This window comes from Oncorhynchus mykiss, chromosome 7 (assembly GCF_013265735.2).
Source record: "Oncorhynchus mykiss isolate Arlee chromosome 7, USDA_OmykA_1.1, whole genome shotgun sequence".
Taxonomy (NCBI): Eukaryota; Metazoa; Chordata; class Actinopteri; order Salmoniformes; family Salmonidae; genus Oncorhynchus; species Oncorhynchus mykiss.
The window spans coordinates 46787527-46802442 of NC_048571.1; the positions used below are offsets into that span (position 1 = coordinate 46787527).

Consider the following 14916-nt stretch of genomic DNA (forward strand, 5'->3'; position numbering starts at 1 on the left):
TCGGAGGTTTACATACGCCTTAGTCAAATACATTTAAACTCAGTTTTTCACAATTCCTGACATTTAATCTTAGTAAAATGTCCCTGTCTTAGGTCAGTTAGGATCACCACTTTCTTTTAAGAATTTGAAATGTCAGCATAATAGTAGAGAGAATTATTTATTTCAGCTTTTATTTCTTCACATTCCCAGTGGGTCAGAAGTTTACATACACTCAATTAATATTTGGTAGCATTGCCTTTAAATTGTTTAACCTGGGTCAAATGTTTCGGGTAGCCTTCCACAAGCTTCCCACTCCATTCCTCCTGACAGAGCTGGTGTAACTGAGTCAGGTGTGTAGGTCTCCTTGCTCGCACACGCTTTTTCAGTTCTGCCCACACATTTTCTATAGGATTGAGGTCAGGGATTTGTGATGGCCACTCAAATACCTTGACTTTGTTGTCCTTAAGCCATTTTTCCACAACTGTGGAAGTATGCTTGGGGTCATTGTCCAATTGGAAGACCCATTTGTGACCTAACTTTAACTTCCTGACTGATCTCTTGAGATGTTGCTTCAATATATCCACGTAATTTTCTGTCCTTATGAATCATTCTATTTTGTGAAATGCACCAGGCCCTCCTGCAGCAAAGCACCCCCACAACATGCTGCCACCCCTATGCTTCACGGTTGGGATGGTGTTCCCCACGGACCTCCCGGTCGCAGCCGGTTACGACAAACATAACGATGGCCATTATGGCCAAACAATTCTATTTTTGTTTCATCAGACCAGAGACATTTCTCCAAAAAGTACGATCTTTGTCCACATGTGCAGTAGCAAAACCGTAGTGTGGCTTTTTTTATGGCGGTTTTGGAGCAGTGGCTTCTTCCTTGCTGAGCAGTCTTTCAGGTTATGTCGATATAGGACTTGTTTTACTGTGGATATCGATACTTTTGTACCTGTTTCCTCCAGCATCTTCACAAGGTCCTTTGCTGTTATTCTGGAATTGATTTGCACTTTTCACATCAAAGTACGTTCATCTCTAGGAGACAGAATGTGTTTCCTTCCTGAGCGGTATGACAGCTGTGTGGCCCCATGGTGTTTATACTTGCGTACTATTGTTTGTACAGATGAATGTGGTACCTTCAGGCGTTTGGAAATTGCTCATAAGAATGAACCAGACTTGTGGAAAAAAATCTGAGGTCTTGGCTGATTTCTTTTGATTTTCCCATGATGTCAAGCAAAGAGGCACTGAGTTTGAAGGTAGGCCTTGAAATGCATCCACAGGTACACCAATTGACTCAAATTATGTCAATTAGCCTATCAGAAGCTTCTAAAGCCATGACATAATTTTTTGGAATTCTTCAAGCTGTTTAAAGCCACAGTCAACTTAAAGCCACAGTCAAATTGTGATACAGTGAATTATAAGTGAAATAATCTGTCTGTAAACAATTGTTGGAAAAATGACTTGTGTCATGCCTAACCAACTTGTGGATGTCCTAACCAACTTGCCAAAGCTATAACTTTAGTTTTTTTGTTGTTGAATTGTACCCCTTTTTTTCCCCAATTTCGTGGTATCCAATTGTTTAGTAGCTACTATCTTATCTCATCGCTACAACTCCGGTACGGGCTCGGGAGAGACGAAGGTTGAAAGTCATGCGTCCTCCGATACACAACCCAACCAAGCCGCACTGCTTCTTAACACAGCGGGCATCCAACCCGGAAGCCAGCCGCACCAATGTGTCGGAGGAAACACCGACACACCGGCACCTGGCAACCTTGGTTAGCATGCACTGCGCCCGGCCCGCCACAAGAGTCGCTGGTGCGCGATGAGTCAAGGATATCCCTACCGGCCAAGCCCTCCCTAGCCCGGACGACGCTGGGCCAATTGAGCGTTGCCCCACGGACCTCCCGGTCACGGCCTGTTGCGACAGAGCCTGGGCGCGAACCCAGAGTCTCTGGTCACACAGCTGGCGCTGCAGTAGAACGCCCTTAACCACTACGCCACCCGGGAGGCCCAAGCTATAGTTTGTTAACAAGAAATTTGTGCAGTGGTTGAAAAACAAGTTTTAGAGGGCCTCCCGGGTGGCGCAGTGGTTAAGGGCGCTGTACTACAGCGCCAGCTGTGCCATCAGAGTCCCTGGGTTCGCGCCCAGGCTCTGTCGTAACCGGCTGCGACCGGGAGGTCCGTGGGGCGACGCACAATTGGCCTAGCGTCGCCCGGGTTAGGGAGGGCTTGGTCGGTAGGGGTGTCCTTGTCTCAGCGACTCCTGTGGCGGGCTGGGCGCAGTGTGCGCTAACCAAGGTGGCCAGGTGCACGGTGTTTCCTCCGGCTCATTGGTGCGGCTGGCTTCCGGGTTGGATGCGTGCTGTGTTAAGAAGCAGTGCGGCTTGGTTGGGTTGTGTATCAGAGGACACATGACTTTCAACCTTCGTCTCTCCCGATCCCGTACGGGAGTTGTAGCGATGAGACAAGATAGTAGCTACTACAACAATTGGATACCACGAAATTGGGGAGAAAAAGGGGTAAAAAAATTCACAAAAAAAAAAAAAAAGTTTTAATGACCTAAATGTATGTAAACTTCCGACTTCAACTGTATGTATGTGTGTCTATGTGTATATATGCTGAATGAAAGCAAATTATTTTTGTCCATTAAAATAACATAAAATTGATCAGAAATACAGTGTAGACATTGTTAATGTTGTAGCTGGAAACGGCTGATTTTTAATGGAATATCTACATAGGCGTCAGAGGCCCATTATCAGCAACCATCACTCCTGTGTTCCAATGGCACGGTGTGTTAGCTAATCCAAGTTTATAATTTTAAAATGCTAATTGATCATTATTAAACCCTTTTGCAATTATGTTAGCACAGCTGAAAACTGTTGTCTGGATTAAAGAAGCAATAAAACTGGCCTTCTTTAGACTAGTTGAGTATCTGGAGCATCAGCATTTTTGGGTTCGATTACAGGCTCAAAATGGCCAGAAACAAAGACCTTTCTTCCGAAACTCGTCAGTCTATTTTTGTTATGAGAATTGAAGGCTATTACATGCGAGAAATTGCCAAGAAACTGAAGATCTTGTACAACGCTGTGTACTACTCGCTTCACAGAACAGCGCAAACTGTCTCTAACCAGAATAGAAAGAGGGGAGGGAGGCCACGGTGCCCAACTAAGCAAGAGGTCAAGTGCATTAGAGTGTCTAGTTTGGGAAACAAATGTCTCATGAGTCCTCAACTGGCAGCTTAATTAAATACTACCTGCAAAACACCAGTCTCAACGTCAACAGTGAAGAGGAGACTCCAGGATGCTGGCCTTCTAGGCTGGTGTTTTGTGGGTACTATTTAATGAAGCTGCCAGTTTAGGACTTGTGAGGCGTCTATTACAGCCTTATTCTAAAATTGATTTTAAAAAAGTGTTCCTCATCAATCTTCACACAATATCTCACAATGACGAAGCGAAAACAGGTTTTTTGACATTTTTGCACATTTATAAAAAATATATTTAAAAAATGCTTTTTTAAAGTATTCAGACCCTTTGCTATGAGACTCGAAATTGAGCTCAGGCGCATCCTGTTTCCATTGATCATCCTTGAGATGTTTCTACAACTTGATTGGAGTCCAGCTGTGGTAAATTCAATTGATTGGACGTGATTTGGAACGGCACACACAGGTCTATATAAGGTCCCACAGTTGACAGTGCATGTCAGAGCAAAATCCAAGCAATCAGGTCTAAGGAATTGTCCGTAGAGCTCAGAGACATCGATTAAAGCTTTGAGTCTTCTTGGGTATGACACTACAAGCTTGGCACAACTGTATTAGTGTAGTTTCTCCTATTCTCCTCTGCACATCCTCTCAAGCTCTGTCTGGTTTGATGGGAAGCATCGCTGCACAGCTATTTTCAGGTCTCTCCGGAGATGTTCGATCAGGTTAAAGTCTGGGGTCTGGCTGAGCCACTCAAGGACATTCAGAGACTTGTCCCGAAGCCACTCCTGCGTTGCCTTGGCTGTGTGCTTAGGGTCGTTGTCCTGTTGGAAGGTGAACCTTCGCCCCAGTCAGGTCCTGAGCGCTCTCAAGCAGGTTTTCATCAATCTCTTTGTACTTTGCTCTTTTCGTCTTTCCCTTGATCCTGACTAGTCTCCCAGTCCCTGTCACTGAAAAACATCGCCACAGTATGCTGCTGCTACCACCACCATGTCAGGTTTCCTCCAGACATGACGCTTGGCATTCAGGCCAAAGAGTTCAATCTTGGTTTCATCAGAACAGAGAATCTTGTTTCTCATGGTCTGAGAGTCCTTTTGGTGACTTTTGGCAAATACCAAGCGAGCTGTCATGTGTCTTTTAACTGAGATGTGGCTTCTGTCTGGAAATTGGCCGGATTGGTGGAGTGCTGCAGAGATGGTTGTCCTCCTGGAAGGTTCTCCCATCTCCACAGAGGACCTCTGGAGTTCTGTCAGAGTGACCATCGGGTTCTTGGTCACCTCCCAGACCAAGGCCCTTCTTCCCCAATTGCTCAGTTTGGCCGGGCGACCAGGTTTAGGAAGAGTCTTGTTGATTCCAAACTTTTTCCATTTTAAAAATGATGGAGGTCACTATGTTCTTGGGGACCTTCAGTGCTGCAGAAATGGTTTGGTACCCTTCTCCAGATCTGTGCCTCGACACAATCCTGTCTTGGAGCTCTATGGACAATTCCTTCCACCTCATGGCTTGGTTTATGCTCTGACATGCACTGTCAACTGTGGGACTTATATAGACAGGTGTGTGCCTTTACAAATCATACAGAATCAGTTGAATTTACCACAGGTGGACTCATATCAAGTTGTAGAAACATCTCAAGAATGATCAATGGAAACAGGATGCACCTTAGCTCATTTTCGAGTCTCATAGCAAAGGGTCTAAATACTTATGTAAATGTGATATTTCGTTTTTTTTTATTTGACATGAATTGGCAAAGAAATCTAAAAACCTGTTTTTGCTTTCTCATTATTCGGTATTGTATGTAGATTGATGAGACAAAACAAACAATTTAGTACATTTTAGAATAAGGCTGTAACATAAGAAAATGTGGAAAAAGTCAAGGGGTCTGAATACTTTCTGAATGCATTGCATGTAAAATGTATATGCAAAATGTGTGTGTATGTTCGGAAGAAAGCTGTAACAAAGGAAAGTTATTTTTGACCACCGAAGAGGGGGATGGATTAATAAAAAAATGTAAATGTTTGAGTGGAGGAATCGGTCACATTAGTTATCCTCTTATGATGTCACAACTCAACACAGGAGATCTTTCTTCTTCATTTGACATGGTAGGGGAAAAGGCTCCCTATGTTGGTGTAATAGGCTTAATACGGTATAATAGTTCTATTGATGCATTTCCCCCTTCTTTCTCCCCTGGTTACCCTGACAAGCATGACAGTGTCTCATGATGATGCTGTCTGAAGTGGTGAAGACACCTCATATGCACAGAGGGGATTTAAGAGATCAGGGGGTGTAGATAGAAGTCAGACAAGTCTGACAATGACTGGGACTGACGTCAATTGCAGAAAGCCTTGGCTGAAGTGTCGGGTTGAAGGCTTACATTTATATTGCTTGACTTGGGTACGCCAGAATCTGTTGCCCTCATTATTATTGCGGCCCATGCTCGCTGCTCCGAGATGCATCCACATCGTGATTTGAACTTTGAATCGCATTGATAAGAGAACGCTTTAGAGGCATTTCAGAAGAAGGGGAGTGAGAAGGAGTTTTCCCATTGTGTTTTGCACATTGTTTCTATTTGTTTGTTTGGTCTATTTTGAAATGTGATCTGTTTCTTTAATTTGTGTGGAAGAGTAGTAGATGTGGTGGGTTGTCAGTATGTCAGGTGGCCTGTGGCTTGCCTGTGACGTTTCTGTTGCTGTCAAAACCACACAGCATCCTGTTTCTCTGTCATGGCCCTTGTGGTTTTAATAATGGAAAATGAATTTCTGTCATTTCCATTGAGCTACTGTGAAGATTAATTTAATGTCAGCGGTGACATCGGTCTGAGACTTACTGGAAGTGTTTTCACTTGTAAACACTGAGAAAGGAAAAGGGGTTTTGGGGGGCTGGGCTGTCAAACTGACTCTTGACACAGACAGCAAAGGGCAGGATGATCAATCTTGCCGTACTGCACGCCTCTGCCCGTTTCTCATCCAAGTTAAGCCTGGCACTTTGATTAAAAAATGATTTCAGACAAATAATGTTGACACGATTTTACTTATGTCATTATGTCTGAGCTATACATTTTTTTTCTTGAAGGATTTGTTTCCACGTACAGCAGTACACTAGCAGAGCAATCTAGTATACTGTGTCGGTGCATTTCTAGTCTATTATAGTAGGTAGATGTCCAAATGATCACATGTGGGAAAGCAGCATTGTGCTGCGAGGGGGGTGTGGGGTTGAGCTTGCACACAGCTCTTCTTTCCTCATCTCAGAATGAGTCTCTGTGTGATTCCCCTGTCCTGCTGTTTGTCTGACCTAGGACTAGCCTGTGGCCCATGCAGCCGCCACTCTCGCCCCCGCATCTCAGACTACACCACTGAAACCCAGGGACTTTTCCAGCCATGCAGCTGTGCTCACAACCAGCGACAGTGCAGGTGCTACCCAGCACGCTCCTGTTCAAGCACACAATCTACTGTTCGGTCTGAAGTTAAGCTAACTGTAATGCTATTTTGTAGGGTCTGGGAGTGCACATGCATGTACATGTAGCTAAAGGAGTGACTATTTTTTTAATGGTGTGCATCTACCAACGTGTGTTTTTGTTGATGGGACTTCCAGAGAGACCTATTCACACAGCCTCCGTTTGTTTGAGGGCAGGTTCAAACGGTGCACAATAACATTGGTATGTAGTGGCCAAGTGCTGGAGGAGATGGAGGGGTGACAGAATGTGCTCAGAGTGGCCCTTTGCTGCTCGCCTGGATGAACGCAGCGACCCTTTCACTGGCTCAAGGCTCTGAAGTGACTGGCCGTCACACTTACTGTGTTCTCCACGCGTACACGTTTGTGCACTAGGTGCGCTGGGCATGCCTTTTACAGTATGTTTTCCCTTTTCTATTTTTAGAAGCCATCAGTTTAGTCATGCGATTCCACTCGGGTAGAGCAGATTAGCATAAGAAATTAATTGAGAGGTATTGACTGATTGATAGCTGTGGTGTTTTGATGTGTACTGTAGGCTACACACCAAGGAGATGCGTGGAAACTTTTTACAAATGAGGAAAGAGGCAAAGAGTTGTTACAAATCACTGTGGATGACTTGAGACGTTTTTCTTACCTCAACTATTTAGATGTGAAACTAATCAGTGGTGGCATTTGGAAAATTCAAGCAATTCTCATTTTGTCACTTTAGGTGTGTGTTGTGTTAAACTCCACATTGCCACCGAAGAGGAAGTTTGCATGCAACAATATACCACATTAATGAAATGGGGAACTCAGCCTTATATTGCTAGTCAAGTCTGAGTAAATGTTCCTCTATTCGGCCCTCACACATCCAACCTGACTGTGTTATTGTATAATTAGATCATCATTTTTTTTAAAGGAAGTTGTCTCGGTAAGTTTGAACTCCCTGGTATGGAAAGTCCCCAACATTAATTATATTACATTTTATTATAGGCTTGATAAGTGCACAAAGACAGACAGACAGACAGACAGACAGACAGACAGACAGACAGACAGACAGACAAAGAGGGATTGAGAGAAACACAAGTCAAAGAGGCATCTGTTTGCCAAGGGGAGCCGTAGCTAGCTAATATATTTGATGTCATTCTGACTTACCCTAATGTGTAAGGCTTTGTCAAAGAAAATCAAAGGGTGTTAGCATGTTATTGGTGAAATTTGATGAAATAAGTGTTCACCAGAAATGTAATTACACTGAACAAAAATATGAATGCAAGGTGTTGGTCCCATGTTTCATGAGCTGAAATGATCCCACAAATTTTCCATAGGCACAAAAAGCTCATTTCTCGTCAATTTTTTACAAATTTGGTTACATACCTGTTAGTGTGCAGTTCTCCTTTGTAAACATAATCCATCCACCTGACAGGTGTGGCAGATCAACAAGCTGTTTCAACAGCATTATCATTACACAGGTGCCCCTTGTGCTGGGGACAATAAAAGGCCACTCTAAAATGTCCAACACAATGCCACAGATTTTAGGGAGCATGCAATTGGCATGCTGACTGCAGGAATGTCCACCAGAGCTGTTGCCAGAGAATTGAATGTTAATTTCTCTACAATAAGCCGCCTCCAATGTCATTTTAGATCATTTGGCAGTACGTCCAACCGGCCTCACAAATGCAGACCACGCTGCATGGCGTCATGTGGGCGAGCAACTTTGTGAACAGAGTGGTGGCGGTGGGGTTCGGTACGGGCAGGCATACAGACAACGGACACAATTGCATTTTATCGATGGGTATTTGAGTGCATAGAAATACCGTGACAATATCCTGAGGCCTAATGTGAGGTCAATTTTTTAAAGGTATATGTGAACAACAGATGCACATCTGTATTCCCAGTCTTGTGAAATCCATAGACTATTGTCTAATGCATTTATTCCAATTGACTGATTTCCTCATATGAACTGTAACTCAGTAAAATCTTTGAAATTGTTGCATGTTGTGTTTTATATTTTTGTTCGGCATACCTTAAATTCATGACAAAATGTGATGAAAATATACCTTTTTTCCCTGAGCAAACAAATTGTAAAGAGATTTGGTTGATGTTTAAATGATAGGTTATTTGATCAATTCTGGGCAGTACATTAAATATATGCTAACACTTTACAATGTTTACTTTTTCAAAGTGTATGGAAGTGTTACGAAAGTGTTACCAAATATGCTCTATATATTATTTTATAATCATGATTAGAGACCAGAATTTAAGTGTATTGTGCTCCAACAAATGTTCTAGTCATGCTTAAATAACATCTCTTCTCCCTCTGGTCACCAGGAGCACAACCTTGACTGGTTTCCACGGATGCGGGCCATGTCTCTGGTCTGTAGCGATGCGGACGGGGAGCAAAATGAAATCAGGAGCCTACAGGAGAAACTGGAGTCTACCATGAAGCTAGTCTCCAACCTCTCTGGACAACTGACTGAGCTCAAAGAGCAGGTGAGTCGACCCTTTTGCCTGTGACTAGATGGTGGTCTGTATAGATATTGCGATGAAAATATTACATTATTTCGATATTTTTCCATGTCATTTGTGTAGCTTTGATCTGTTTGATAGCAACTCTTTGCCTTGTAGGTGTAGAGCTTACTAAAATCAGAAGGCAATGACTCATAGTTCACAATGCTGCAGCTCATGTGGCCTTCAACCTGATCTGATTTACGTCATTAAGCAAGGATTAGTTCCACAATGACTTAGCTCACACTGTATTGTGGGCATCCTAGTCAGAGCTAGAGCTTCTTTAAATGCAGTAATTATATTTATGTACATTAATCTGGTAGACTTTATATGCCCATGGTCAGATTACAGTAAATTGGCAAGATGATAATGATGATCTTAAAACCTTTTATTTCCTATTAACATATCAACAATATTATTATAATGACAATGATCATAATGGCAATGACTATCATTTAATTATACAACCTTTATTAGTTGTGTTCGGTTCAAGAAAATGTTACTGGTCATAAATCATTTCATCAAACTCTGCATACTGTTCCTTGTAAACAAAGTAGTATTTTGGTCTATCAATAAAATTAGACGTGTCTATGAGGAAGTGGGTGTTATCTAGACACTGACCCAGACAGAAGGAAATGGTTGTTGTATGGCTAAAAGGTTTGGATGAGGGCACAAAAACCCTTTTCTCTTGATTATTCATTACTAAATATCTCCATAAATACATGTTCGGATCTGAATTGGTTGATGTCTACTTGGCTTTTGCACGTTTTTTTTCACACGTACACAAACATGGACCAAAATATGAAAATTAACTTTTGGAGTTTTTTTTTTTTACATTGGACTGTTTCAGTCTTATTTTCCCAGAAGTTGCCTTCAGTGCCTCCTGTCCCCTCCCTTGCCTGTAAGAGTCTTAAGCATGCTCCATGGCACTCAAAAGTGGCACAAACAAGAAAATGGTTTCAAAAGCAACTGGCCCAGACAAGAGCTCCATCTGTTACATAATTCCAACGAAAATTGATTTAATTAGTTTGCTGTGGCACAAATAAAGAGTCACATTCTACTGTAACTGAGTTTAACCAGTGGCCACCCCCACAGCACTCTCACAAACTTTAATGCTGCTCTTTCTAGCACTTCCCAACGTCTAATAATTCATTCCTTTTATAACGCTCATCTCATGACCAACAGCGTTTGTGAGGGTAATTTGTATGGCCTTTGCCATTGTATGTTTGCAATATTAAGATTGCAAAATCTTTTTTTAGGACACTTGTTTTGTTTTAATACTTCAGTTTATTTCAAACGGATGTTGTCCCTAGTGCCATGAAAGCCAACATCTTGCATTATTACTCATGAGCCTGACTTGAATGTAAAAATGTATTTTACTGGGGTTTCACTGCTGGTTGTTTGCTTACTGTGGTGTACATGTTGTTAGACAAGATGACGTTCTAAAAGGGTAGAAGGATACGTTTCAGATGAAACACTGAAACCCTCCCGTTAAACCCAAAAGCTTTCACTTCGTTGCTGTGCAGCGTTTGCAGGCACGGACAGTTTTTTTTAAACTTTATCTGAAAAAAGAAACTTAGCATCAGCTTATTTGGAGGCTAGTGTCAGACACCGACAACCTTTAACCCGACAGTAGATGTGACAGAGCAGCGGAGGTACAGATACAGAAAATTGGAGTTGAGCCAATAACCCAGCTCCTGTCCCGTGTGTTGTCCTCTAGATGACAGAGCAAAGGAAGCAGAAACAGAGAATTGGACTGTTGGGCCATCCTCAGCATCCTCAACACGCCAACCCCCAGCAACCTGCGTGAGGCTGAGGATGCCCCCAACCTAGCCACAAGACCCAGGAAGACCCACTTCTACTCCTGCTTTGTGTTTGCATAGAGAACCGAGTGCAGAATCTTCACTTAGTGGTCACTCCTGCCTTCATACTGTAGCTACCGAGAGTGTGAGTGCGAAGCGTAACAGTAGGGAACACACTGACATAGCTAGTCATATAATTGTGATGTGTAGGTTAGCCCACAAAGGTATAACTCAAACAAGAACACTCACCACACCCAGACACACCATCTTTTTCCCAGGCCATTTGGGATTGGTGCCAAATGTTTTCTATGTAGAAAGTGAATTCTCATTACATGGCCTTTACTGGGTGAACTTGAAATACAGCAGCGCTGTACCGGACACAGGAATAGGTAGTCCAACGTGAAGATGACACTGAGAGACATGGAAAGAAACATCTTTTTGTTAATACTACTGGTATAGCAAGCAGTATTTAATGTCTTATTTTTGTATTTTGTGCAATATCACTACTTAAATATGCAACCACCTCCTTGGTGTATGAATTTAAGTTGTTCTTTAAGTCATGCCTTATTTAATAGGGACAGAAAACATTGTCAAATGGGAGCTTTATTTTTTAGTATTTTGCTTCAAATTAAATAGGGACCTGTTGTTAGGCTTCACATATGGAAATTATTCCATGTAGAATAGCAGTTGGCTGGACAGATCAAGTTACATGCATTGTTCTGGGCTTTCTGATTTTACTTGTTATATTTCTTTCAGAATGTTTCATAAAAAGTATTTAATACGCTTAATAGAGATATAGTATTGTCTGAGAGCAAGTATAGGTCTTGTTTTCAGCTTCCTTTCTGCAAATAAGAATGTGTCCTACCTTGTTGTACTATTTTATGATATTTGCTTTCTTATTTAACTGGGATAGTGGGAGGTGTTAGGGCATTTCATCCAAACAAATGTAATATGTTCAAGTATGACCAAGCTGTCATGATTTGTTAATCTTTCCACATTTTATTGCACTAAATATTATTAGCATCTATCGTCCAGGTTTGTCATGTTTTAATTCTACACCTATCATGTGTGCCATTTGTCCCTTTAAGACGTATATTTGGCTACTGATTTACTACTTGTGACAGTCATTGTGTTTTTCATTGTTTTATCGTTCAGCACATCTGTTGAGTTCTCAATTCTGCTGTTTAAAACTTCTTTCAAGTCATTTCTTTTTTTTTTTTTACATTGTCGCTTAAGCCATTGTTGTTGTATAGGGACCTACGTTTTCAGAAAGGTAATATGGAATTTAAAGCGGTGTTACTGGAAATTAATGTTCAAAGGACTAATTTAAAATAGTTAAGTACTGTCAGAATTGTAAAATAATGTAGAATTATTTAATAAAATATACAGTATGTAATTCTCCTTTATATCCACCATTGAATCTTGTCACTACACAGTAGGCTAATGGGCTACTATATAGGAAACGTTGTGGTTGAGATAAATCACAGATGCTGCCTAAGTCTGCTTTTAATTCATGAGGCCTATAGGCATTCTATACATTTTACAGTGACTCAATTCTGTATAGGCAGTGTACTCTGTTTAACCTCAAGGTGCAGTGTAATGGGTTTATTTGCATGGTTAGTTTTTATCTGTGGGTGGAACTACTTTGAAATGTTCTAGACAACTAGCAAGTCAGCTTTGTAGTTAGCAGAGAGCCCAACGGCCTTCAATTTTTTCACAATTTATTTTATTTTTAAGATGAATATTGTGGATCTCATTATTGAATTTGTAAATATATGTCCATATATACACATCTGGCCAGTGTCTTGAAGAGGTATTGACTTTAGCTTGATAATCAGTTACTTTGTATCAAATGTTGAAGGAAAGCTGTATTCCAGTTTTGTAGTCCATTGCAAAATCCAGCTGCAAAGGTCAGAGGTAACATCATTTCCCCCCTATTTTTTTCACCTACTTCTACAGTGTCTGCTTTTGTTATAGAAAATATTACTTAACTTGTATTCAACTCTTTGTAAGTATTGTCACAAATATTGAGGCATTTATACACAGTATAGTCAAATACTGGCAACCTTGCACTTTTTCAAGGGAGGTCAATGGAGCAGAATGTTCTGTTTTTTCTAAACTGGTTGTATGGTTACTTTTAACCCTGTAGGCACCTGCAATTTACCACAAATTAGATAAATTACACATTAACGAGAATCACTTGCCTCTAACCAAATTAATTAGAATTGTGAATAATGTCCATTTTTGTGAAAAATATTAATTTCAGTTTAGATTTTTTTTCTTCTTCTTGGTCCTGTGCAGTTGTAAATCAAACAAATACACGTGTGAACACAATGTTTTCCCCTTTTTTTCTTTCTTAATTTAAAAATATATATACATTGTCAATTGTAACTGCATCTGTATGCGGGCACTCTGGTGCACAGACGAGCACAAATCAAAAGAGAAAGTGTTGTAGAGTCAAATCATCCTCGGCTGGGTGAAATGCAGCTATTCAGAGAAACGGAGCATGTTAAATGAAAGATAAATGGACTAGTGCGTGTCTGTAGACTCAAACAAAAACAAGTTTACAGAATAGCCAACCTCAGTCACAAAAGGAGTGTGTGTAATTGGCTGGAATTAAAACGGTGCGTCTAGCTTAATTGGGGGACTTCCCTGCAGGATTCCCCACATACCTAGGGGTTACTGAACTTGTGACTAATTATATAGGTTATATATTTATTTACAGTGCTTTGGGAAAGTATTCAGACTCCTTGACTTTTTCCCCATTTTGTTACATTACAATCGCATTCTAAAATGGATTAAATCAATTTAAACACAATAGTTCATTATGACTAAGCAAAAACAGGTTTATAGAAATGTTTGCAAATGTATTTAAAAAAAAAATCGAAATATATATATATATATAAGTATTCAGACCATTTTCTCAATGCTTTGTTGAAGCACGTTTGGCATCAATTACAGCCTCGAGTCTTCTTGGGTATGACACTACAAGCTTGGAACACCTGTATTTGTAGGATTTTCTCCCATTCTTCTCTGCAGATCCTCTCAAGCTCTGTCAGGTTGGATGGGGAGTGTTGCTGCACAGCTATTTTCAGATGTCTCCAGAGATGTATTCGATCGGGTTCAAGTCCGGGCTCTGGTTGAGCCACTCAAGTACATTCAGAGACTTGTCCCGAAGCCACTCCTGCATTGTCTTGGCTGTGCGTGAGTTGTTGACCTGTTGGAAGGGGAACCTTCACCCCAGTCTGAGGACATGAGCACTCTAGAGAAGGTTTTCATCAAGGATCTCTCTGTACTTTTCTCTGTTCATCTTTCCCTCGATACTTACTGGTCTCCCAGTTCCTGCCACTGAAAAACATGCAGCCACCACCATGCTTAACTGTAGGGATGGTGCCAGGGTTCCTCCAGACGTGACACTTGGCTTTCAGGCCAAAGAGTTCAATCTTGGTTTCATTAGACCAGAGAATCTTGCTTATCATGGTCTGAGAGTACTTTAGGTGCCTTTTGGCAAACTCCAAGCAGGCTGTCATTTGCATTTTACTGAGGAGTGGCTTCCGTCTGTCCACTCTACCATAAAGGCCTGATTGATGGAGTGCTGTAGAGATGGTTGTTCTTCTGTAAGGTTCTCCCATCTCCACAGAGGAACTCTAGAGCTCTGTCAGAGTGACCAAGGCCCTTCTCCCCCGATTGCTCAGTTTGGGCAGGCCGTCCAGCTCTAGGAAGAGTCTTGCTGGTTCCAAACTTCTTCCATTTAAGAATGATGGAGGCCATTGTGTTCTTGGGGACCTTCAATGCTGCAGAAATGTTTTGGTACCGTTCCCTGATCTGTGCCTGGCAAAATCCTATCTCGGATCTCTACAGACAATTCCTTTGACCACATGGCTTGGTTTTTGCTCTGACATGAACTGTCAACTCTGGGACCTTATATAAACAGGTGTGTGCCTTTCCAAATCATGTCCGATCAATTGAATTTACTACAGGTGGACTCCAATCAAGTTGTAGAAA

At 41.5% G+C, this 14916-nt stretch overlaps 1 protein-coding gene across 1 annotated transcript in view; it reads left to right on the forward strand.

Moving 5' to 3' along the window:
- The window catches only part of itpr1b (inositol 1,4,5-trisphosphate receptor, type 1b), a 140447-nt gene extending 127202 nt beyond the window's left edge, over window positions 1–13245 (forward strand). The window contains 2 exon segments of the mRNA XM_036983368.1: window positions 8933–9094; window positions 10830–13245. Coding sequence (XP_036839263.1) covers window positions 8933–9094; window positions 10830–10919 — 252 coding nt within the window. The 3' untranslated portion in view covers window positions 10920–13245.
- The last annotated feature ends 1671 nt before the right edge of the window (window positions 13246–14916 follow it).